Source organism: Lissotriton vulgaris, chromosome 3_1, assembly GCF_964263255.1.
Source record: "Lissotriton vulgaris chromosome 3_1, aLisVul1.2, whole genome shotgun sequence".
Taxonomy (NCBI): Eukaryota; Metazoa; Chordata; class Amphibia; order Caudata; family Salamandridae; genus Lissotriton; species Lissotriton vulgaris.
Genome location: NC_141689.1, coordinates 512,054,871 through 512,078,100, shown reverse-complemented (window position 1 = coordinate 512,078,100; position 23,230 = coordinate 512,054,871). Strand labels below are relative to the sequence as shown.

General features: G+C 43.2%; 1 protein-coding gene across 2 annotated transcripts in view; it reads left to right on the top strand.

Annotated features, from left to right (window-relative positions):
• The window catches only part of IQGAP2 (IQ motif containing GTPase activating protein 2), a 1,114,959-nt gene that overhangs the window by 702,272 nt on the left and 389,457 nt on the right, over positions 1–23,230 (top strand). The window contains exons 11-12 of one of the 2 annotated variants that reach the window (XM_086960756.1): positions 718–805; positions 2,598–2,761. In XM_086960756.1, coding sequence (XP_086816882.1) covers positions 718–805; positions 2,598–2,761 — 252 coding nt within the window. The remainder of the gene's footprint in view (positions 1–717; positions 806–2,597; positions 2,762–23,230) is intronic. The other variant, XM_086960757.1, reaches the window with a different exon arrangement.

Here is a 23,230-nt window from a genome sequence, read left to right as displayed (position 1 = left end):
GCTCGCCAGCTGATTTACGTCTTGCAAATGGAACTCCGGGTTTTCTCTTTATTTTACATTTTCTTGGCAATAATCCAGGCGCATAGATAAGAAGACAAAGAGGTCTTTTTCAGCAGAACCCAATAGAGGCATGTAATCAATAAACAAACACCCTCAAGATAAAAAGTATGATTTATTGGATAAAATGTACCTACATTCAGGCCCTAAGGCCAAAGGAAAGGCTTTTTTTTCATATGACAGACTATAAACCTTCCCGCTCTTTGAGAAAGTTAGAGTTCTGGCAATAAAGTGTTGCTGTGTATATGGTATTATATTGTGACAATCTACAACACAGTTGTGTAACTGTACAAGAGTAAAAACTCACTGGAGCAGGAAGATGGCCAGTACCAAACACGGGTGATGGGTGTGTGGGGAGGTTGTGGGGGGTCTGGCAGCAGTTGGCGAATAATATAACCTTTTCTGTGGTGTGTGTTTGGTGCGGTCTTGGTTGTGGACTGCATGTATATATGTGACCACTGTATAGCGCATAGTTAGCCGAAAAACTGTGGAGCGCTGTACAGAGTCAAAGGCAGCTATACACTAACCAAGAGATTTGAGGTGGGCCTGGGTTCTAAGAGCGGAAGTGCGTCATAACCTGTGTGTGGAATATGCTTTTATCGCGCAGTTTTCCTCTCCTTGAACGCGTGTTTTAAAGTCTCTTTCTCCCTGGTGTGCCAGAAAGCAGGTGCTCCCGTTATGCTCGACAAAGGTGAAGTGCAGAAGGAAGTTAGTGTTGCCAATGTGGAAGCCGATACTTACGAGCGTAGTGAGTACAACTTTGCTACAACACTACGCGTTTTCACATTTCATTTATGGGAACACTGAATCTTGCATGGAACAATGGTTGTTTTCCAAATACCCTAACAAATCTGGTGTGATTTACGTTCGATTGTGGTTGCAGTTTCTTCACCATTACCCACCCTTGCCACCTTTAGTCTCATGTTTCCTGTAGTGGGAGTATGTTGACGATTGGGGTGAGTAGGCGTAAGTGTTAGTCTCACAATGTTTCCTGCATGTCAATAAAGTGAAGTACAAACTGCTCAAATGGTAATCAGGTCCGTGACAAACCGCCCTGCATTTCTGATTTACGGTACTGAAGTGCGTCACACAGATGCACATAATAGCACAAGACTGCAGTCTTTAACCTGATGGCCCCCTGAGTATTTTGTCCTTTCTTTGTACTGTACTAAGGGCTCGGAATTCCAGCGCCTTTCTTCTGCTTTGCTATTGTCTAACACTTTGTTTTAAGCCCCGGAGAGGTTGAACGGCCTCTCGTCTCCTTGCAGCCAGCCTCTGCTTGGCAGTAACGCCGCTCGCTCATGGCCGGCTGCTGCCGCGCTATGGCTGTCATTAACGGCGCCCGCATGCTTGCTAAAGGCCTCTCTGCAGGAGCAAACGTCTCAATAGACAGAGTTCACCTAAATTCAGACTCTACACTTGTGAGCGCAAAGTCAGGCTGCTAACTTAAGGTTGGACAGAACTACATGTTAGAACATTCTTCAGTGAAATCATGTCAGGAAAAGGGGCAAATGCAATGGATACAATTTCGTTACCCACTTCTAAGTAACATACTTTGGTTTTGCTTCTGGTGCGTTTGTGTACTAAGCTTACTTTACCACAAGGTGGCGCGAGTCTACTGTCAGTAACAAATACTTGGCCGCGTTATTTGTTTAACCAGCTACTTACAAGAACCTATGGTGCTTTTCATCGGTAACCGAGAGGGACAAACAATTATCTAGTTATTGACATCAAATATAGATATTTTCACATACACCTTTGTCCGTGATGGCGTGGCTTGATGTCTTCATCACAGACTCTGCGCCTCTATCGTATTTTATCTCGGTCAGTTGTGAATTCACTTAAGTCTTAGCATTCAAATGTAGCATGTGGTTTTTGACCCACTTTTCCAGGCCATACCCTTTCGTTGTTTTAATTAAACCATATCGGAACTGTTGATTTTAATCAATATTGAAAGCGAAACCAGGTCAAGCTGAAAAAATAGACTAGCACAGAAAATGTAGATGGGACTGTGGCGCCACCTTTTGGCGTTTACGAGAATCTCTTGCTCGCTAACTTCATACTGCGCTGGGTGGACTTGCAGTGCTTAAAACATGCACATCTTTCAGGAGCTGCGTATTTGCAGTGTTTACTTTTAGAAGCAATATTGATCTATAAGCTAAACTGATGGGCGGCCTCGAATTGGCTTTACTATCAGTTTAAAAAACAGTGGGCTAGTTAGTATCCTCTTTACTATTCCCACAAAACATTGTTGTCCTACTAAAAAGGGAGGCAGCAACTGACAGAACAAATGAAAATCATTTTCAGTAGTGCACGGGCAAATTCAGGACAGCTGTTTAGGGATTTAAATAGGTACAGTTAGGATGTATAGTTTGGACACTTACAAGCAGATTGAACTGTGCCGCCCGTTCACTGTGAAATAGCTATTTCTCGCCTGTTGAAGGTGATAGCCAATTAAAAGGATTTTCAGAGATCTATTTAAGGCTTCCTTACTCAGTGAATGGCATTGTAACGTTCTGTCTTGTTGTGTTCTTCCTCAGAGCTTGCAGCCATTCAGAGGATTAATATGGCGATCCGTGCAGGGGATGCAGCGCAGACATTGGCTGCTCTGATGCAGCCAGAGGCCCAGCTGCCCGTCGTCCATCCGTCTGCTGCTGAATTGTACCAGAATGAGCTCTTAAACCTCCAAAGGCAAAATGCTGTGGTAAGATTGCAACCGATTGACCTATAAGGGCAGCTTTTTATTTTTATTTTTTATGGTGTACTTACAGTGTTTTTATTGGCTGTTTGAAAGGCTGTTTTAATATCAAGTAAATTAAGTAATTATTTTTGTTCGTTTAAAAAAAATGTTTGCTTAGCAGTCAGGTTGGTATATACATTTTCATTAGCTTTGATAGGTCCTACAGCTAATCTGTCTCCAACGCCATCACCTTAATGCTGCATTGTTATATAATTTTAATGACTATCTTGGACTACCACAACTACATATAAAATAAGGCACCACTTAAATGAAAAATAAATGCAAGTTAAGTTAATCAGTAGGAAATGCACTATCATACATTATGGAACCTCTATTAGTTAATGCACTGCAGAGGTCTGTGTCTGTAACCAGAGCCACATAACTGCATCCTGTTTGATGCAGTGGAGAACAGTGACTTGTGCACGTTTAGTGGTTCCATCAATTAAAGCCATTACCGGCTTCCAAACACCCTTTATATTTGCAGATTAACCAGTTGTGCAAGTGTAATTATTTTTTCTTCAGGGAAACAGGCACCCTGGGAGGAAGGCTTGTTTAAGCACTCTGTCCCTCCTTCAGTTGTAAAGCAAAGGAAACTTCTAGCCTTCCATTTCAGCTGAAGCATTTCAACTCTCAAAATTAATCACCTTCGGGATGGTTCTCTGTTCACGAAAAGTAGGGGAACTGTTTTTCATAAATTAGAAAAGTATGAGCATGTCATGCCACTCAGAAACCGCCCACTTCGACCTCTACTTGACCCTGATGAATCCCCCACATGTACTTCTAGTAAATGGATTCCCATAATATGTAAAATGCCCTGATACCTTCGGGTATAGACAACGCTATATAAAACTAAAAAATAATAAACACAAGGCAAGTACTTTTAGAAACTTCCCACCAGGGTGAGCACCCTTCTGGGGGAGGGGGCGGGGGGGAGGGGTGAGGGTGATGTACCCTCTCACTTGTTCATAAGCCAGGTGGTTTGCACATTGAAAGCAGATTTGTGCTAAGTTCCTGATTTTTAAAGGCAGCCCAAAAGTGGCTTCTCCAGATTCAGCTAGGATAGGCGAAAGTGAGAGGCTATTGGTGGGAGAAAAATCAGCCATCTTGGCAAGCCCAATGTCCCCGCACACGATCTTTGTAAGACATGGTATCCTTTCAAAGCAAGCACATAGGCTTATTACTTATTTATAGTCCCACAGTTGTCCGTTGTAGTCACAAACATAAGGTGTTCATTTATCACTGGGGAATGCTTGCGCCTGTTGCAGTGTTGCCATTGGTTTCAGGGACTCCACTCTAGTTAAAGTAGGAATATGCCATTGGCTGTCTGTCCACTCCAAGGCTGCAGAATGCCATTTCTAGGCCTGTTGTCTTGATACTTACCTCCATGTGCTTCTCTTCTGAAATAGGTGGACTCGTCCGGAGGTCTGTTGATCATATATTAGTTTCAGGTCCACTTTTGAAACCACAAAATCACTGTTACATGATGTAATCCTTTAAACACGTTCTAGTGGACTCAGTCACTCACCAAGAGCTATAATAGAAAAGGAAAAAGGTTTACAGCTGATTGAGAACATTCAAACACAAAAAACACAGCAGGCAGTTCACTTTACACTCTTAAGTCCCAATATGAACTATCATTCCTGGATTCACACGTCACATGCATGAACAGATCTAGCATAAAATTAATCCATCGCTCCCTCTGGCATGGCAAGCTCTATAAGAAAGCCCTTTTTGCATGGCCTTGGGTCAATGTGGGTCTTCCACTGCTTTCCCCTCAGGCTGATAAGGCCAACAGAGCCCACAAACTCCTTACATCACTATCTCCCTTGACGTGAAGATGAGCTTATTAGGTCTCACGACCTATCAATGCGCGCAAGCGCATTGAGCGGAGCGAGATTCATGTCTCGAAAATCCTCGTCAAACTAAGGGCTTCGTTCCTGCGGTTTTCTTTAAGTTCACGTGAATCACGTGACCAAACAAGCACGTGCATTCCCGGCCGCACAGCACATCAAAGGGCTTCTCCTCCCCTAATTATTCATGGCCGGCCGCAGGCCGGCCGTACTTTCAGTTTCCCGGCCGCTCTGCATTATCAGGTACGTGTTGTTTTTCACTTGTGTTGTTTTTCACTTTGTCTCCGTACAATCTCTCTGTGTCTACCTCTTCCCTCCCCTCTTGGTCCGTCTCTGTCTTTGCCTGTCTTTCTCTCTCCGAGTGTCTCTCGCCCGTACAATCTCTCTGTGTCTACCTCTTCCCTCCCCTCTTGGTCCGTCTCTGCGGATCTTAGAATGTTGCAATGCACTATTCTGGGAGCAAATTGCTGAATGCCCGGAGGCGTCCTAGAAATCATGTTTTACACATTATAGAGACTACATAAATGTAATACCTACAGGCCGTTGCAGCATGAGACTGCATCACTTATATATGCGTGCGTATTTCAGCTCAGCTAGTGGTACAGGATGAGATGTTGCCTCAAGTCAAATGCTTTCCTCTAACCGAACACTGTAACTCCTCATCCCCCCGACAGACATGGAAAACCTTTCTATGATCTAGATGTTGCCTTTCCAGTTGATAGTGGTCTCTACTTCTGTTTCTCAGTTCGTTGTCTAAAGTGCTCTTCGGACTCTCACTTTCCATCACCGGGGTAATGTGGATTCTGAATCCCTGGGTTGAAAAGATTCTGCTGAGCCAATATTGTGCCTTCGATGTCTGCCAACGAGAGGTATCGCTATACAGTCGAAGCTCGCTATACAATCGAAGCTCGCTCCATTAGTATTGCCAGTGCCCATTTGTTATGGCTCTTCGTGATACGTACAGGACTTTAGGGAGCCTTTATGCCACGGTCCTTAGTATGCTGCGTCTAGGTTGCTGCCGAGGCTGCATTGATTGTGGCGGGTGGAGCTAAAGCCAGTGGTTGGAGCACATCATGTATTTCTAGCCCTCCTCGATTGACGTCTGTTCACTGATTTGGCTGCTGTGCCTGATAGATCAGCGAAGCACTGTTAATATTTAATTTCCGTGCCCTGGGTGGTTTGTAAATGGAGTCCAGGATTTAGTTTTGGACGCGGCTTCTAATAAGGCTTCTCAGGCGGATGCCATGCAACAGCCTGGAGACATGTAAAAGTGTGCATGACGGTTTGGTTGTACTAAGACAGCAGACCAAACCGTCATGTGCAGTGGGAGTGCCCTCAACTGCATGTGGCCGCCATGCTTGCATGTCAGAGGATGGCCCCGCCCCAAGACTCGCCCGCCACTTTTGAACAGATCTTTTGAGGGTTTTATGCTAAATATTCACAAAGGGGGGGACAGAGGCTGCCATTTTCTGAAAATCCTTGTTCACATATCGGCTGTTGGCGCATACCAGTTTTCAGAAATGCACCTGCAACACTGCTCATCTTGTTCATCTGCTTCATTGTTTCAGAAGGAAATGTACTGATGTGATTAGAAGTATGCTTGGTTCTTTTATTTTGAGAGAGTTTATTCTCCGCTGCGGTTACTTTATGCACCAAAGCTTTCTCCATGTGACCCTTCCATGCGTATTATAGGTTTGTCCCAGATACGCTTTGCTAGGTTTACGCCTTTCTTGAAAGCTCTGTGATGTGCACATGAATGTGATAGACATTTGCTGCTAAGAAGAGATACAAAGGGCACTATATTTAATAATAACCTTCTAGTAAGGCGCTTCCTGCATGGGAATTTGACTTTTCACCCGAACATTAGCTGTGGAGAAATTCTCTTTCTGGCTGGACATCGATGCCTAAAAAGATGTTCTTTTGTGAGCTACAGATAGTACTTTGTATGAGAATGCTTATGGTACATGCATATAGCTAAAATCAATTATTGCATAGGGGGCTTGGGACCAAGTTCATAGAGTTGAAAACTATTAGAAATCCATCCCCTAGGTAAAAGTTGGAGCTATTACAATTGCAAATAACAATGCCTTTTATTTTTCTTTTCATTTTAAAAACATAAAGGGCTTTGTCATTTACAAAACCAATAGCTCCAACTTTCCTACTGCGAGACCTATTGGCAACGCCAGTGCTTGTTTACAGTAAGGGTGCCGGGGAATCGGTAAGGGAACTGGAGGCGGTGATTCCCCTCCAGCATTACTTCCATCTTATAATATAAATCCCATAGAGCTGTGTCAGGGCCTCCATAGGCGAGTAGATCAACCAGCAGAGTACCTCTCATGAGGAAAGCGGGAGTCTGCCACAGTATGCTTGGGACTGGAAGAGAACGTGATCCTTAAATTCATTCTAGCAGCTCAGCTCGCACAGCACGTTCATAGGAGCTGGGAGGAACTCCTCACATATCACCGAGTACCCTCAGACGGCTCCTCCATGTAGACTGTCCACTGGCACAGGGGCTTACCCAAGCTGAAATCATGCTGGCTTGAACGGCCATTCCCAGTGTGAGCGTGGGTGAAAGATGGAAGTCGCGTAAGCTTTACAAGGGTGAAACCCGGAAGGAAAAAGGTGAAGAAGTGAATGCTGGTAGTGGCGAACTGCAGTGGTGGAAAAAAATAAAGACTTGGTGAGTTTTGCCTGACAAGTGTCAATGAAATGTAAAATAAAACATGAGAAAATGTAAAATGAACGCTAAATAGGAAAACATAAACCAGACTTTCCAGAGGGTTATAAACAAACAGAATGTGACTTTTTCCAATGAGTCATATATGATATTAAAAAAAAAAACTTTCAACACCCCTTCTAAATAAAGTTCGATTTACAGAAAGCAACTGAGTTGGTTGGCTTTCTGAGCAGCAAATTTGACACAAAAGAATGCATGTGCCACGAGGGCTGTGAGGGGGCTGGGCAAACATGCCAGCATTCACGAGCAGATGGTCCTGTTTATTACCTGCGGAGCGCGTGAAGTGGCAAATGGACTCATAGCGGCCGGTCGCTTTGATGTTCTTGGCTTGTCTTGCTTGGTGGGGGAGCGGATTTCTGTGCACGCGCATTTCTCACATAACCTGCATGGAATGCGGGGAGGAATTCACTTGTTCAAGAGTGTTGTTTCCCCTGCAATAGTTCAGAGCTATAAATAGCTCGACCTAAAAAGGGCTGGAGCTATAACAAGAACAGAGCCCTGACAGCTGTGGGGCAGTAGTACTCAGGCCTCCCAGCGCAAGTCTTTCTTGACTCTCTTTCCCACTCACCTAGAGATATCTTCGAGTGGCTACAGGCCCTACCATTTTTGTTAAAAACTGATCTCTATTTTACATAACACAATGAGCGCTCCCTATAGTGCTTAATATATGGTACAGAGCATATTGAACACTGTAAACGCATAAAAGGTCTGAATGCAATACACAAGTCAAGGCAATAGAAAAGGGAAAACCGAAACTACAAGAACAAGGAGAGTCAGCTTATAAAGTTTGGCCTATTTCCAGTTTTCACTTTATTCACACGAGTTTGAGGATGGGTTGCCTGTACCATTGCGCATTGTTTGACCTGATTCCATGATATTCTTGCAAATGTTTTATTTTAGTCAGTCAAGGGTAAGGAGAGGGGAGAACCACACCACGGTTAGTTATTCCGTTTTTAGGCCCCCACTTTCACATATTCTCCACAATAGCACAGGTTTGCTTGCTTAGGTTGTCTGTTAGCCTGTATGTCCAGTTCCCTGTGGCGGGTCTCACCTCTAATTAATGAAGCCAATAGTTGCACTTCCACCTGTGACTCTAGCTGTCAAGTGCGTCTGTAGTCCGGTTTTGGTTGAATTTCAACAACATTGAGTCCCATGACATAGCTGCTGAATCTTTCCTGTTGCCGGTACTACACTGTACTTCTATCATTCTCCACTGTTGTCTTTCTCTGCAAGGTTGCCCTTCAAAGGGGTTCCTAGGAATGAGGGGTGTATCTGCAGGTTGTAGCTCTCTTTGCCGAGAGTAGCGCCAAATCTGTGAATTTACATTTTGTAATCCCTTGAATGCCTGATTCGTGTCCACTAGTAAATGATGTAAGTAGATCCCTTTTCTCTAGTCAGTATTGACTGACGCATTCCCACACCATGTAATAAGAGGCTGCTTGGGCAGACCCCTCCTGGCACATGCAGGGTCGGACTGGAAATGCAAACCAGCCCTGGCAATTAAGTTGGACCGGGCGTCTGGGGAGGGAGGTTTAGAAGCTGGTGGGTCATCGCTGCTGCTTTTGGTACAGGGGGCAGATATTACAGCACTGCTGCAAAACTGGCCCCCTTTACCAAAAAAGGCCCCCACCAGTCCAAAACCTGCCCCCACCCTTCCGGCCCACTGGGAAAATGCCCAGGCCCTGCTAAGGCCAGTCCAGCCCTGGGCACATGTGTTGGGTAATTGCGGTCAGATCTTGTGCAAGACCCTAGGGGTGAAGCAGGTGCAGCAGATTAAACGAACACAGTCATTTAAAACAAGCCTCTCTAGATACTTTCACTGGATCACGTAAAACAGCAACTCATTTTGTCTCCATCAGTTACTTGTCCATGTCAATTTCCCATTAGCTTTCAGATTTCCTAGGTATACTCCACCCCTTCCTGCATTGAACTACACAATTGACTCTTTTAGCCTCAACCAAAGTTAATAACAAAGTACCAACTAACTTATTAGCTTGGTTAACTCATTTGCCCAGGTTAGCTGTGCCGCTCTTGTGAGCGAGTTGTGTGTCAAAAGTCAAGATTCTCTCTGCATATTATTTGGAGAATAGTCATTCTACCACTAAGGTATCACATGCATACTTCAGCCTGATGAAATTCTGCATCTGACTGATTCCATAAAGGGCACCTACTTGTAAGATTCCAGCTCTGGGTCAGACCGACATGTGAGCCACGGGGACAGTGTCACAGGTCCTGGGGCAGCACAGCTGCAGGTGCGTATACTCCTTTTTGTACCTGCTCTTTTAAGGCACCTTTTTCTGCAGCATTTCGCTGCGTGCATCAACTAGGGCATGTGTTGTTTGAGCGCCTATCCCCAAGTAAAGTCTCAGCCACTGTCATTCATTCCTAAGCATTCTTAGCAAATCTTAATTCTGCGGCTTCAAGGATTGAGAAGTGTAGTTGTAACTTGGCAAGACCATGCGTCTACACATACCAACAAATCCGGTCAGCAAGTATCGTGTAGAAAAGTAGGGAGTCCACAGATGGAGACTAGAAGTCTCTTTTTTCAAGATACAGGAAATACACCTCAGCCGCCGCTCACCAGCAGCTTCTCCTTGCTTACTTTGTTTCTTTTCTAGTCCTAACCACCACACATTCTCTAGCAGAGATTCTGGAACTCAATGAGTAATGACGTTGTCTACTAGGAAGATACACACCTCCCACCCTTTGTCAAAACAGCACACAAAACATGTGTAAAATAAACTTAACATACGAACTACGGAATTACAACTGTTGCAGACTTCATCTTATTAAAATAAAAACTGGGAAACTTGAACATAAAACATTTCACACGAGTACCATTCGAATTGAACAATAAACATGTAAATTAAAAAAAGTGCAGTAACAAACTAGCAGAGCTGAAGGTGAGTAAGCATGATACAAGGATATATATTCTTGTAAATAGATCAAAATAACTAGACAGAATTGAAGGCCCATTAACGTGATGTAAAGATAATACATGTTCTCCTTGACCTTTTACAACATCTTAAACTTTTCCTCAAACATTTACATTCACTGGACTCAATGCATTCTTGTTTACTAACAGCCAGAACACCAGGACGTTTTGCTACTGTATTTAAATTCTAGATCCTATGATCCTCCTTTCTGACAGCATTCTTAAATACCTTAATTACTTTCATGGGAGGTACAAATTTAGATTGAAATTGTTCAATTCTCTTCTACGGATATTTTATTTTCACCACATCTCTCTCCTGTAGCAAAGACGTCTTCTCAACATTGCGGATATCATACCTCTCCTTTCTCTCAATCATCTTCCTTTGTTCTAACGCCCTTTTCTCGTCTGAATCATGCTCAATACTCCTACTACTCACAGATTTATTGTTTACACATGCTGGACAAATCAATGTATTAGACTTACTTTGCGGAACAATTAAAATGGTCTGACACCCATTGTTGTATGGGGTGTCAATCTGTAGTTCCTAACCTTTCCTAGTAATTCCTTCCTTCAACACAAACATCCCAAAACCGCTCTCTGTATGGTTTCTTTTAACACCCCTTTGAACATTTCCACTATACCATTTGCCTCAGGGTGATACAAGGCAGCCTTCTTATGCATAGTTTCCCCTATTTAAAAGGAATGTCTCCACTTATACGGAATCTAGCTGATCTCCGTTGTCAGTCAGGACTGAATGTGCAGGGTTCCGTTCTACTAACACTTGCTTAAGGAACCCAATAACATCTCCTATTTTGAAAGCATTGTGAATAGTGACTTGGGGCCACCTTGAGCACATATCTTGTAAAAAATAGAAATAAAATAACATACTTGTCAACACTTGAATTCTTGATGGGGCCCAAAATGTCCAGAGCCACATCATCCCAAGGTTCTTTGAGTAATCTTCTCAGAGCCATATTCTGCACTCTAAATCTTACTGTTTTGTCACAAATTGAACACTACACACATTCTCTTATGGATCTTTCGGTCTGAATATCCAGACCTGGTCTCCAGTATATGTGCCTAAGCCTTTACATTTGTTTTGAAAATGCCAGGATGGCTTTAATGGGCAAAAACAATAAGATCTTTTCTCGAGGAGACAGGCATGATGAATCTGTTTTCTCGTAATAATAAATCCCCTTGATTGAAAAGTAATTTCTGACACTCCAATATCCATTCAAATCATTACATGATCTATTGTTATTTTTCCAGCCATGCTTGAGTCTTTCAAACACCTGCTGCAACACTGAATCTTTACCAGTTCCATCCAACCACTTATCTTTGTTCTCGAAGCTATCGCTGATTAAACATGCATCAAAATCTTCCTCCTCCTAGTTTGACACGTCTAACTCATCCTTCCAATTCTCACTAATGAGATGTGAGCAACAATCTGCTTAACTGTCTTTTATACCAAGTACATAAGTCTCATCAAAGTAAAATTCATGGAGGGACACCACCCACTTCCTAATCTTTTCGGAATTGCATCTACACTTTTCTTCTCCAGTAGCTCTTTCAAGGTTTTATGGCCCATCTTGATCTCAAATTTGTCCCCTCAAATAAACTTTCTCAACTTACACACAGACCAATAAATGGCTAATGCCTCCTTCTCTATCACAGAATACGTCCATTCTGCCCCTTTCAAAGCCCTTGAAATGAATAAGATGATGCGCTGCACACCCTGATGGATTTGTAGTAAAATAACTCCTAAACCCCTTGAATTGGCCTTAGACATCCTAATTGTATCCTCACCTGCTTCACAGCTAGGTAAACTAGATGCTTCACTCAGGCACGATTGCAACTGTTTGAATTCTTTCTCACATTCATCATTGCAAATGAATACTAAATCCTTATTTATTGCATTATTATCGTTTTTGTCTGCTAAATTTGGGACGAACATGTTGTAGTACTTGGACATACCCGAGAATTTGATCACTTCTTCTTTACACTTAGGACTAGCCATGTTATTAATGGTAGCAACCAATTCCTTCCTCGACTCAATGCTCGAAGATGTGATTCTTTTTTATCTCAACTAGTCAATCTCCGTAAGAGTACATTTGTATTTCTTGGCCTTTAACCTTAAGCCATTTTTTTTATCTCCTAAGTTCATCATGTACATGTTGATTGTGTTCCTCAACATCACATCCATACACCAAAACATATGATAGAGTATTTACTCCATTCGCTCTTTTTAATATATGTTCCATCACTCTTTGAAAAAGTTCAGCAGCAGAAATCAGCCCGTAGGGCATCTTTGAAATTTAAATGTCCCAAAATGTGTGACAAATTCGGTCATGTCTAGAGATTACTGATACAACTTCACCTGATGGTATGCTGAGGTGATATCTAAGGACGAGAAATATTTTGCACCTTTCAACATAGCCAACATCTCAGTTATGTTGGGTAAAGGGTAATGATCCATCACAACACAGTTGTGTGTGGATTGAATTTACGGTAACTCAATCTTGCCTCCCCATTGGCTTTAAAACTTTTTCAGTATTTGTATTTATTTATTTGTAAAGCGCTAACATTCATCCTAAAAGGACATCACGGCGCTGAGGAGAGGTGGCAAGTGATTCATCAGTCACTTCAGCTTTCTCTACTCCGTCACTTTCTTTTAATTTTTCTGACTTTTCCAGCATTTTGTCCTTTGCCACTAAGGCTAGCCACCCATGACCTTACTCACTACCAGCAGAGAACCCTTCTAAAGTCTTATCTTATTAATATATTTTTTATGACATCCCAATCTGTCTTGAAAGACCTCTGGGAATTATTTTTCATACACTGGCCTACTAGTGGCAACCTGGTTAATGTGTTCCATGAACTTTAATTTTACTGCCAAATTTTTAGTGGGATTCAGGTAGACCATTAGTTTATTTTGATGAAACCAACTGAGAGAATGACCTCTTACTGAAACATAAATCTTCCCTACTGTATACCTCCTTTTAAAATGTATGAACCCTGAAAAATATCCGATCTGCTTGTTTGGTTCACTCCAATAATATTTAGGACAAATATGAGGTTAGAAGAGCGTGACAATTCCTTTTAGTTCTTTTTTATGTACTCTAGGAATTAATATTATCTTCACCGCTGAGTCAAGCAGCATGCTAGTAGACACATCCTCTATTGAGACCAAATCAAAGGGACTTTCTGCTCCTACGTCCATCACCTTCAAGACTATTCCTCCACAATCTGTTTAATCTTTCTTTTTCAAATTATCACTTCTACAACATGTTGTCACGTGACCCTTTCTCCCGCACATTTTGCAAGTAGCTTTCCAAACAACACATTCCTTGTTATAGCAAAATGACCATATTCACCACACCTAAAGCATGTACCGAGAAATGTCTTGTTTGCTTTCTTCCTTTCCTTTCCCGATTTATTTTGAACAAATTGTGCTTCATGCTTTTTGTTGGTTTTATTTCTCCTTTGTTTCTATTACTCACAACACACCCTTTTCTTATCTCTTCCTCACAAGCTTGACTATGCTCGCATGTCTTGGCAATTGTGAGTACCTCAGTTAACGAAGGATTGATTATCCTTCTTCCAAAAAGGATTATAGAGTTTATTAAAGGGGCACTCAAAAATAATTCGATAATTTCATTGTGCGCCCGATTTGGGGGTACACTTTTCTCAAATCTTAAAACATTGTAGAAAAATGGGTTTTTATCAGCGCAGTTTTCCTCTTAAATTGCCTAGAGAGCTTTCAGAATTTCTGGAAGATCAAATATGTAGGTGTGCAATTTCACCATTGCCTGGCATTTTGTGAAATGTATTATAGAGCATCTTTCCTCTCATCTACACTCAACGTCCTTTAATTTTTGAATGTGTGTGTAAACGACCCGCTGGGAGGTGACTGTTAACACTGCAATCATTTTATAGACCGCCTGGTTACAATCCACAGTTTGCAGCAAGGTTGATTGATAGACTGTCCCCACGTGTCATAAATCTAAAAATGTTCTCCTTTTAGGGGTTTTTAATTTACATTTTGAGGACCCAACTGGATATTTTGAGCCGATCGTTGAGAAGTGAGATGAAGGTTCTGCAGTTAGTGGTTCGAACCCACGAGGCAGGGCATACACTAGACCTACTTCTTTTTCTAACGTGAATTCAGTAATGATCCGCTCAGTAGAGCTTACCGCGTGGTCAGACCACTTTATTGTGAATTTTTCATTTTCCTTATTGGGTAAAAGAACTATTAGTCAGCCCCTTATATTATGATAAGAAACTATGAAGATCAGTTAACCTGATTCTTTTTTCTGAAATCTTCAACCCCCCAGTGATTACAGAGGAATGCTTTGCAGAAACAGCAGCCACAGAGCTTGCAAAGGCGGTATCCTTATCTCTCGATGTTTGGGTTCCAATTAAGAAGAACAATTTGGTAAATAAATGATCAGAAAAGTGGTATACAAGTGAGTTGAAGACTAAAACGAAATTGAAAAGCCCCTAAATCAAAGTGGCAACGTACCAAAGGAACAGAGGATCAAGTGTTCTATAAAAATGCTTTGAAAGATTGTATAAACAATTAAGACTACCTAAGACAATATTTTGTGAAAAGACTTGAGGAAAGCAGTAGTTCATATAGAGAACTGTTTAAGATAGTTAAGGAATTAGTGCAGCCAATGGCCATTGAGCAGACAGCTAAAGCCTCAGTTTCCTTTATTGGGGAGCTCGTAGAATTTTTTGACAAGATCTGAACATCTTTTCGATATTTGATGATCGACTTCCCATAGAGGGGGAACAATTTGAGAATATCAGACCACACCCATAAGGTACTTCAACTGGGGTCTGTTTGTTGAACTGTCTGTAGCAATGGTGGAAGAGATGATGGGTAAGGTGAGGCCAGGGTCCACATTGGATCGCTGTCTTCACTTTATTTATTCCCACTTAACCCCCTTACTGGTGCCATATGTATCCGCACTGTTGAATAAATCTGTACATGAGGAAGAGTTTCTAGTAACACGGAAACAGGTTTTAGTGGAACCACTGGCAAAGAAAGCCCAGGAGGACGCCTCTATTTTATCTAATTATTGGCTCATTTCAATGCTGCCTTAACTGGCTAAAGTGTTGGAAAAATTAGTCAATCGTCAACTGACCCAATATTTGGAGAGCAATAATCTGGTAGATGCTTCTCAAATGGGATTCAGGGCAAGAAATAGTAAAGAGTCCACCTTTTTGGCGGTGATGGACAGGGACCTTGTAGCAAGGCAAAGCTGCTGCACTAAAGCATTCAATATAGGTTTCCACTATTATTTGCTGCAAAGGATGCATGAAATGGAGTTGCGCTCTTCCACTTTGCAGCGGCTTAGTTCATTCCTAAGTAATAGATTATTTGTAGTGCAGTTATCCCCTTTTCGATCTAGTCCTCGAAACCTGCATTGCTGGGTGCCTCAGGGATCTTCATTGGGCATCACTTTATTTAATATCTGTTTGGCACCTTTGGCAAGCATTGTGAGGGCATAAGGTTTTGAAATGTTGTACACTTATGCTACCCAGCTGATCATCTCCATTGATGATAATCAGGCAGAGACTCACAGAAATCTTGTTGAATGCCTCTCAGGAGTGACTGGCTGGCTACAGACTCATTGTCTAAAACTTAATGCGGATAAAACAGAAATACTGCTTTTTGAGGGACCTGGCATAGTCTGGAATGCTCTATTACTTACCAGTAATCTTCATTACTCCGGGTCTCGTTGTCCTCGTCCCATTCATTACAAAGTGGCGTATGAATGGGACGAGGACATAAGGGACCTGGTGGAATGCTCTATTAGTTACCGGTAATATTCATTACTCCGGGTCCCGTTGTCCTTGTCCCATTCATATGCCACTTTGTAATGAATGGGACGAGGACATAAGGGAAATGGGGGTAATGACTCTTGGTGGCCAGCTTTGTTAGGTTCAGCACCGCAACCAGAAAAGGCAGTAAAGAATTTGCACTTTTTAATTAATGACGTTCTCTCCCTACAAGAACATCTAACTTGAGTATGCCGGATCAGTTTTGGTCTTTAACTTACCCTTCATAAACTATTTCGCTGGATTTCAGTGGCACAAAGAAGGAATATTGTTCAAGCATTGATTATGAGTAGGCTGAACTATGGAAAGGCGCTGTATGTGGGCATGGCAGAGTATTTGTTCACATGGCTCCAGAATATTCAGAACACGGCAGAAAAATGTATCTGCAACAAATTGAACAGGAGCTCAGCCTCAGCTTGTCTGTCAGCTGCACTGGCTCCCAGTTTGGAAAAAAAGGCAATCTTTAAGCAAATGCGCGATATGCACAGAGCACTCCATAATAAGTGTCCAGAAATTTTACAGAATAGTCACTTTTTATAAGCCTACTCTAATCCTTCGATCAGTCACTTAAGCTTTAATACTTTGCTAAAGAATTAAGAAAAACATTCTTGGCAGCAACCCAATGGAACAATCAGAATGTATGCACAGTGCCAGATTTATTAGTGTTTCGGAGAAAACTGAAGATCTGGCTATGTTCACTTTACCAGCAAAGTATGGTCTAATACCAGTTTTAGAAATGGGGGTCTCTAGTTGGCAGAAGTAGGTACCTTTGTCCACATAGGGACCCTTGCTTTTAGTTGGGTAAGGGGGATACACTTATAAAAAAAAAAACCCTGCTCACCCGCTTGGTAGCTTGGCACGAGCAGACAGGCTTATCTCAGAGGCAGCATGTAAAACATTTGTGAAAGCATACAGTAATACAGTGAAAACACTACAAATGGACGCCACACCAGTTTAGAAAAATAAGTAATCTTTATCTAAACCAAAACAAGACCATACCACAAAACTCCACAATACTGTACTAAAAATGTTTTTTAAAAGGTAGAAACAGTTCAGTTGCAAGAAAATGTGAGATGCGAAACTTTCAACACAAAGTTCCTTGAATGTATCCAAAAATGCAAGCAAAAAGGTGTGTTGAGGAGATGGTGCTTCAGTGTCTTACACTCAGGGAAGTTGATGCTTCGGTTCCTTGCTCCGGGGGAGTTGATGGGTCAATTCCTTACTGCTGTAAAGGGGGTGGGGGGGGGGGGGGGGGGTTATGCGTTGGTTCCTTACCTGAGAGGAGGTGATGTCACTTTCTTACTGCGTGGGGAGATGATGTGTCGGTTTCTTATGGCGCCCTCCAACGATGCAACAGACTTGTCGGTTCGAGGTCTTGTGTGATGATCCTGTGCAAAGCGTTGTTCTTCTCCAACCAGGCCTGCTTCAAAATGGGTGCGGTGATCTCTAACGTCAGAGATCGGTGCACAGAATTTGTTGCACAATAGACACTTCAGCTGCGAGCAGGTGCTGCGTCGATTCTTCGGTGGTGGCGATGCGTCGGAAATATTCTCTGGCACTGCTGCGATCTGTTGGAAACAGGCGATGGGTTGATGTTCACAGTTCTTGCAGTTTCCAGTCCAAAAAAACCTCCAGAAGCCCAGAACACTGGCAGGCACCTCTCAGTAGGTCAGAACTCCCAGCAAAGGAGTTCAAGGGGGACCGGGGTTGAAGTCTTTATGTCCCTGAGACTTCAGCACAGGAGGCAAGCTCTATTTCAAGCCCTTAGAGATCTTATACTAGCAGGGCACACAGCAAACCGAAAAGTCATTCTCCTTTCCTTGGCAGAAAGTAGCCACTGAAGCTCAACCCCAGAGCTCAAAAACAACACAGGAGCAGTATACCTCCTCAGTTTCTCCAGCTCTTCTCCTTGGCAAAGGTTCCTCTTGATCTCCAGAAGTGATCTAAAAGTCTGGGGTCTGGGCCCCTCTTTTTATACAGTAAATTGCTTTGTTCTCTGTGGCAGAGAAGCTCTTTGCCCTAGCCAAACCAGTTCTGTCTTAACACATCAGAGCATGTCCCACCTTTCACATACACTGCACCCTGCCCACAGGAGTACCGTGGGCCTACCTTAGGAGTGCCTAACATCTAAGAAAAGGAAAGGTTAGGGCCTGGCAAGTGGGTGCACTTGCAACGTCGACATGGCAGTACCAAACTGTGCACAGACACTGCAGTGGCAGGTTTGAGTTACATTTACAACCTGCTTGTGCGGTTGACACAATCAGTTCTGTAGGCCCACTGGCAGCATTTGATTTACAGGCCCTGGACATACAGTGCACTGTACTAAGGACTTACCAGTAAATTAAATAAGCCAACTATGGAAACACCCAACCATAACAATTTACAAAGGGCGCACTTGCACTTTAGCACCGAACAGCAGTGGCAAAGTGCCCAAAGCATCTAGACCAGCAAAACGAAGTCCAACACACAGTAAAAAGGCAAGGCTAAAAATGCAGGGGAAATCCACACCAATGGTGTCGGGTCTACTAGCCGTAATATTCCTTTGGGGATGACAGTGCTTAATTTGTAAAATATGAAGTGCAGGTGCTCAAATGTTTGTCGGAGGCCACACCTACTTTTCTCTGGCTCCACCCACTTCATCTGCTGGCTCCACCCACTTACTATATTAGCTCCACCCACCTTTTCAACTGGTACTGCTAAAAGTCGGAGGTAATATATATCTGCCACTACCCGGGGTGATCTGCACACGGCCCGTTTTTACCACCACCTGCTTTGTCAAGCAAGTGGGGAGACTGAGGCGCTTGGCATCCTATGACCCTCCACTGACCACACTACTGTCAGCGGACACATGTGACCATCTACATGCTTATATTTCCCGCACCGGACTCTACCATGCCTCTGGGGCCGCTCAGCTCTTGCTGGCCCCCTGCTCACCTAATCCTCTTTGCTCCCACCTGTAACAACCCCCAATGCTCTCTCCACCTTTCAGCTTTAGTTTGTGAATGAGAGCCAGCCCAACTGCAGCCATACCACCCTCTGCAGGGGCTGAACAATCCCAGGTACCGAGGCATGGCCTAGACCCCAGTTCCAAGAGGTCCTCCCTCTTAGCATCCTTCAGTGCCAACAACACTTCCACCACAGCCTAGTTCCCTCTCCTACCCATACCACCTACCTCCTGCTAAAGACCTAACCACCAAAAAACTCACCATGGACACCTTGGTACCCAACATGCTGCCATTTACCAGTAAGGCGTTTGTCGCTGAGACAATCCCCTCTTAAGCCAATCTACTCCTGCCCTTTTATTTATTAACCAGTTATGACCAGGGCAACTGGAATTATGCGATTGTTGCATAATTGTAGGATTGACACATCCATCTTCTGTCGCATAAGCTGCAGATTTAAAGAAAAAATATTGTTTCTAGCTCAAACGGTTAAAAAGTTAGTAAAGAGAAAAACACAGTCACACGTTGCAGCATATTGGAAGGCCCTTTGCAAAGGTTGACTGATCACCTATCTGTAGCTTATTGATATATATGTGTGCTAAACTGGTGCTGAGGTGCATGATCAATACATTGAGTCCCATTAAACTTAGTTATAGCAGCACCTGGTACTGCGTCTAGAGATGGCTAAACAGTAGTGTGAATTACAAATATCAAAAAATGGCTGCAAATGCAATTGAGAAGCATGACTCAACTGAAATAATGTGCGCAGGCTGCTTGCCGCGCACAGCCCCAGGCCCGGGCCCCCAACCCAACAGATTTTATGAGCGTGTATCATATATACTCAGAGAAAGAGCAGTCATGTATCATGCTCTGCCGGTCACACCCCCTGACTGGATTGTGTGTCACGTTCCCCTGTTGCCCTCAGTGGTTGCAATATGTACTTTGGGCGAGATGTCGGGCTGGAGCTCTGTGTACAGCTGACTTCTGGTATCACATTATGTCATACTCTCGATCCAGCTTTTAACTGTGGGTTTCTGTCTGTCGCCCCAAAGCATAAGTATTTTGTATTTTGCCAGGAGCATTGCCATTGCTACAAATCTGTGACTGCTCTTAGGGAGTTCATGTACATAGCCCAGCAGGGTTAGCAATGGGAGAGGTTCAATTGCAATCCGGTCATCTGTTTCCCTTCCCAAAATAAGTCTTGCCAATTGGAAGCTATTATATTACATATCCATGTCATGTGCACAAAGGGGGGCGCATTGCATTTGGGTCATCGTGCAGAATTTAACTTAACACGGGAAACAAGACAGGGTTGCCCCCTTTTCCTACTGTTACTTGTTCTAGCTCCCTAACCATTGGCACAAGCCATCATACAAAATACCAAAATTCAAGGAATTTAGACACGTGCAAGAGAACACAATTCTTTCTTTTATTCTGACATTTTAGTAACACTCTCTTATGTCGAACCTCATTTGATAGATGAAGTCTCGTTTCTCCCAGTTCTCTTGGTACAAAATTAACTGGGGCAAATGCAAGGCACTCCTCACATACCACACACATATAGCTGCAACTGCCGATCATCCTTTTAAGTGGCAAGTATCCCGCCTCAAATATCTAGAATATACATAAACACTGGACTCGCAAAACTGGTGAAAATTAATGGTGACCCACTTCTGGCCAAACTTAAGATTGACTTTGCAAGATGGTCCTAACTTAATCGCTCCATGTGTGGTAGGATGCAGGTATAGAAAATGAACGTTTTGCCTCGCCTTTATATTGTCTGTTTTTCAATGTTACCCCTAACTATCCCAGCACAAACAATGCATGATCTTACTAAATTGCTGGAAGCATTCATACAGGCTTGAAGGAAACCATCTTGTGAACGTCGAAAAAATGTGCTGGAAAATACCTACACAAATTAAGCTCTGAATAGCACAAGGGGAGAGGAGTACGCACAAAAGAGGGCATACACAAGCCAAGGCACATCCAATAGGAATATGAATACCCTTAAGATAATGCAAAGAGCCTAGCCATGCTTTCAACATTACAAGATTCCAAAAATTATATCTGTCCAATACAGAAAACTCACTTAATCGAAAAGAGTAGTTTAGACTGAAATCTAAATGGTTTCCACAGCAATAATTGTCATGGGCCTTCCCAAAAGAGGTAGTATGGCAAATAGCATGTCCAAAGAGCGGTACTTTGGAAGACAAAGGAAGAAAAAGGTCACGCATCAGGGACTGCAATTGGGATTTGCACAATCAAACAAGAGACTGAAATCATTTCGAATGCTGCGTGCCGCGGTCCTGCGTGCCCTCACTGCCCTGCCCTGAAAAAACGAAACCGAATCTCCCCTGCCCTGAAAAAACGAAAACAACCGAATCTCCTGATCTGTCCAGCCGGCCTACCTGCACCACAGTAATCTATCTAATCCAGTAGTAATGGCTGCGGCCTACCAGCCAGGGCCCCGGCCAGGCCCTGACTGCCTCATAGCTGCCAAGGTTTCAGATTGCTACGTGTGACATTTTCAAAATGTCCGTGTAATTATGAGTGACATTTCAACGACTAAGAGTGACACTTTCTCACAAGGAAAATCAAGTAATGAAGATGAGGGAAACCTATAAATATCAGAAATAACACCCATTTGAGCAACTAGAAACTCCAAGAACATCTTCTTAAATGTACTGCAAAGCACTAGAAATGGTCTCTGTCCACATGAGACCTTGTCCAACAGAAAGGATGTGTGAGGCACCAAAATGAACAAGTTACCCACAAAGCCATCTCAGTTATCTAAGTGTCACACTGTCTCAGCTGACATGCGCACAGACAAGCTGCCTAGCACCATTCTGCATTATCTTCACAGGCTGAGGCCGGGGAGATAATCACCTCCCATACAACATAGATGACAGCTTATTGCCGTCAAAAACCTGTTTTAAATTACCCCCAAACTCTTCTTCGAACCGGTGGAAATTGCCCTCGCACTGAGCTCTTTCTTAGCTTCTGAGAGACAAATCCAAGGTTACCAGACCACAGAATGCCGATTCTTTTGAAAAGCATGCTGCATGCATTAAAATAAAAAAACCTTTCATAACCCTGTGGGGGTTGCAGGAGGCAGTAGCAGGATGACAGGAGAGCGTCGTGTATGCATCAGTTGGCACACCTATACAGACACACACCCTCAGACTCAACCTTGAGTCTCTGCTTCTCCAGTTATTATATTTTTTAGCAGAAGGCAAACGGCTGGGAGGCTTCCAGGACAGCTGCTGGCAATTCGAGGTCTGGGACAGACAACCCAGGGACCTGAGTGCAGCCTTGTCGGCTCTGTGCCTGCGAAATAGACCGGGAGGGGTGTGAAGCTCGGGGACGTGTCGGAAGGTACAGGTCCTCTCACTGTCACTGAGCCTCCCCCTGGACATGGGAATGGAAAGAAGTCTTCAGGGGAGAATGCAGGGGGCGGGTGTGAACAGCAGAGCAACGCCCATTGGGAAAGGGCCCTGGTGAGTGTCAGCCCGGGCTACTGAGACAGCTTCCCGGGCACTTTACAGGTCTTTAAAAGACCATTTGCGGATTAACGAGGCTTTGTTGTTTTTCACCGGGGCACTACTATCCACTGAACCACACAGGTTTCATTTCTGTAGCTCTGTGGTTGCACACACAGACCTCTGCAGTGCATCAACTTACACAGGCTTCATAATGCACAAAAGTGGATTTCACACTGATTAACTTAACATGCATTTGTTTTTATAATCACGCCTTTGACCCGCCCCCACGCTCTCTCACCCAGCACCCCCACTTGATCAAAGCACTCACAGTTCCCACGCTTTATTTATGCATTTCACCTTTGCTCATAACTTCGTGTCCCGTGCCCTTTCGATGAGTTTAAGTATTTGGTTTGATGGATCCCGGTTTACAGTATTCATCTTTATGGTAGATGATCGTCTCAATATGTATTTCTTTTTTAAAATAAAATACAATGTTTTCAAAACAGAAACTATATGTTCTTTAAACAATAGTAGCTCATATTGTCACGTAACCCAGAAAACCACAGGGCACTGAGGTGTTGGTAAGAAAGTGACTGCTGCGGGGAGAAATAAAAGTGAAACAAACTTGTAAGAAATGAAA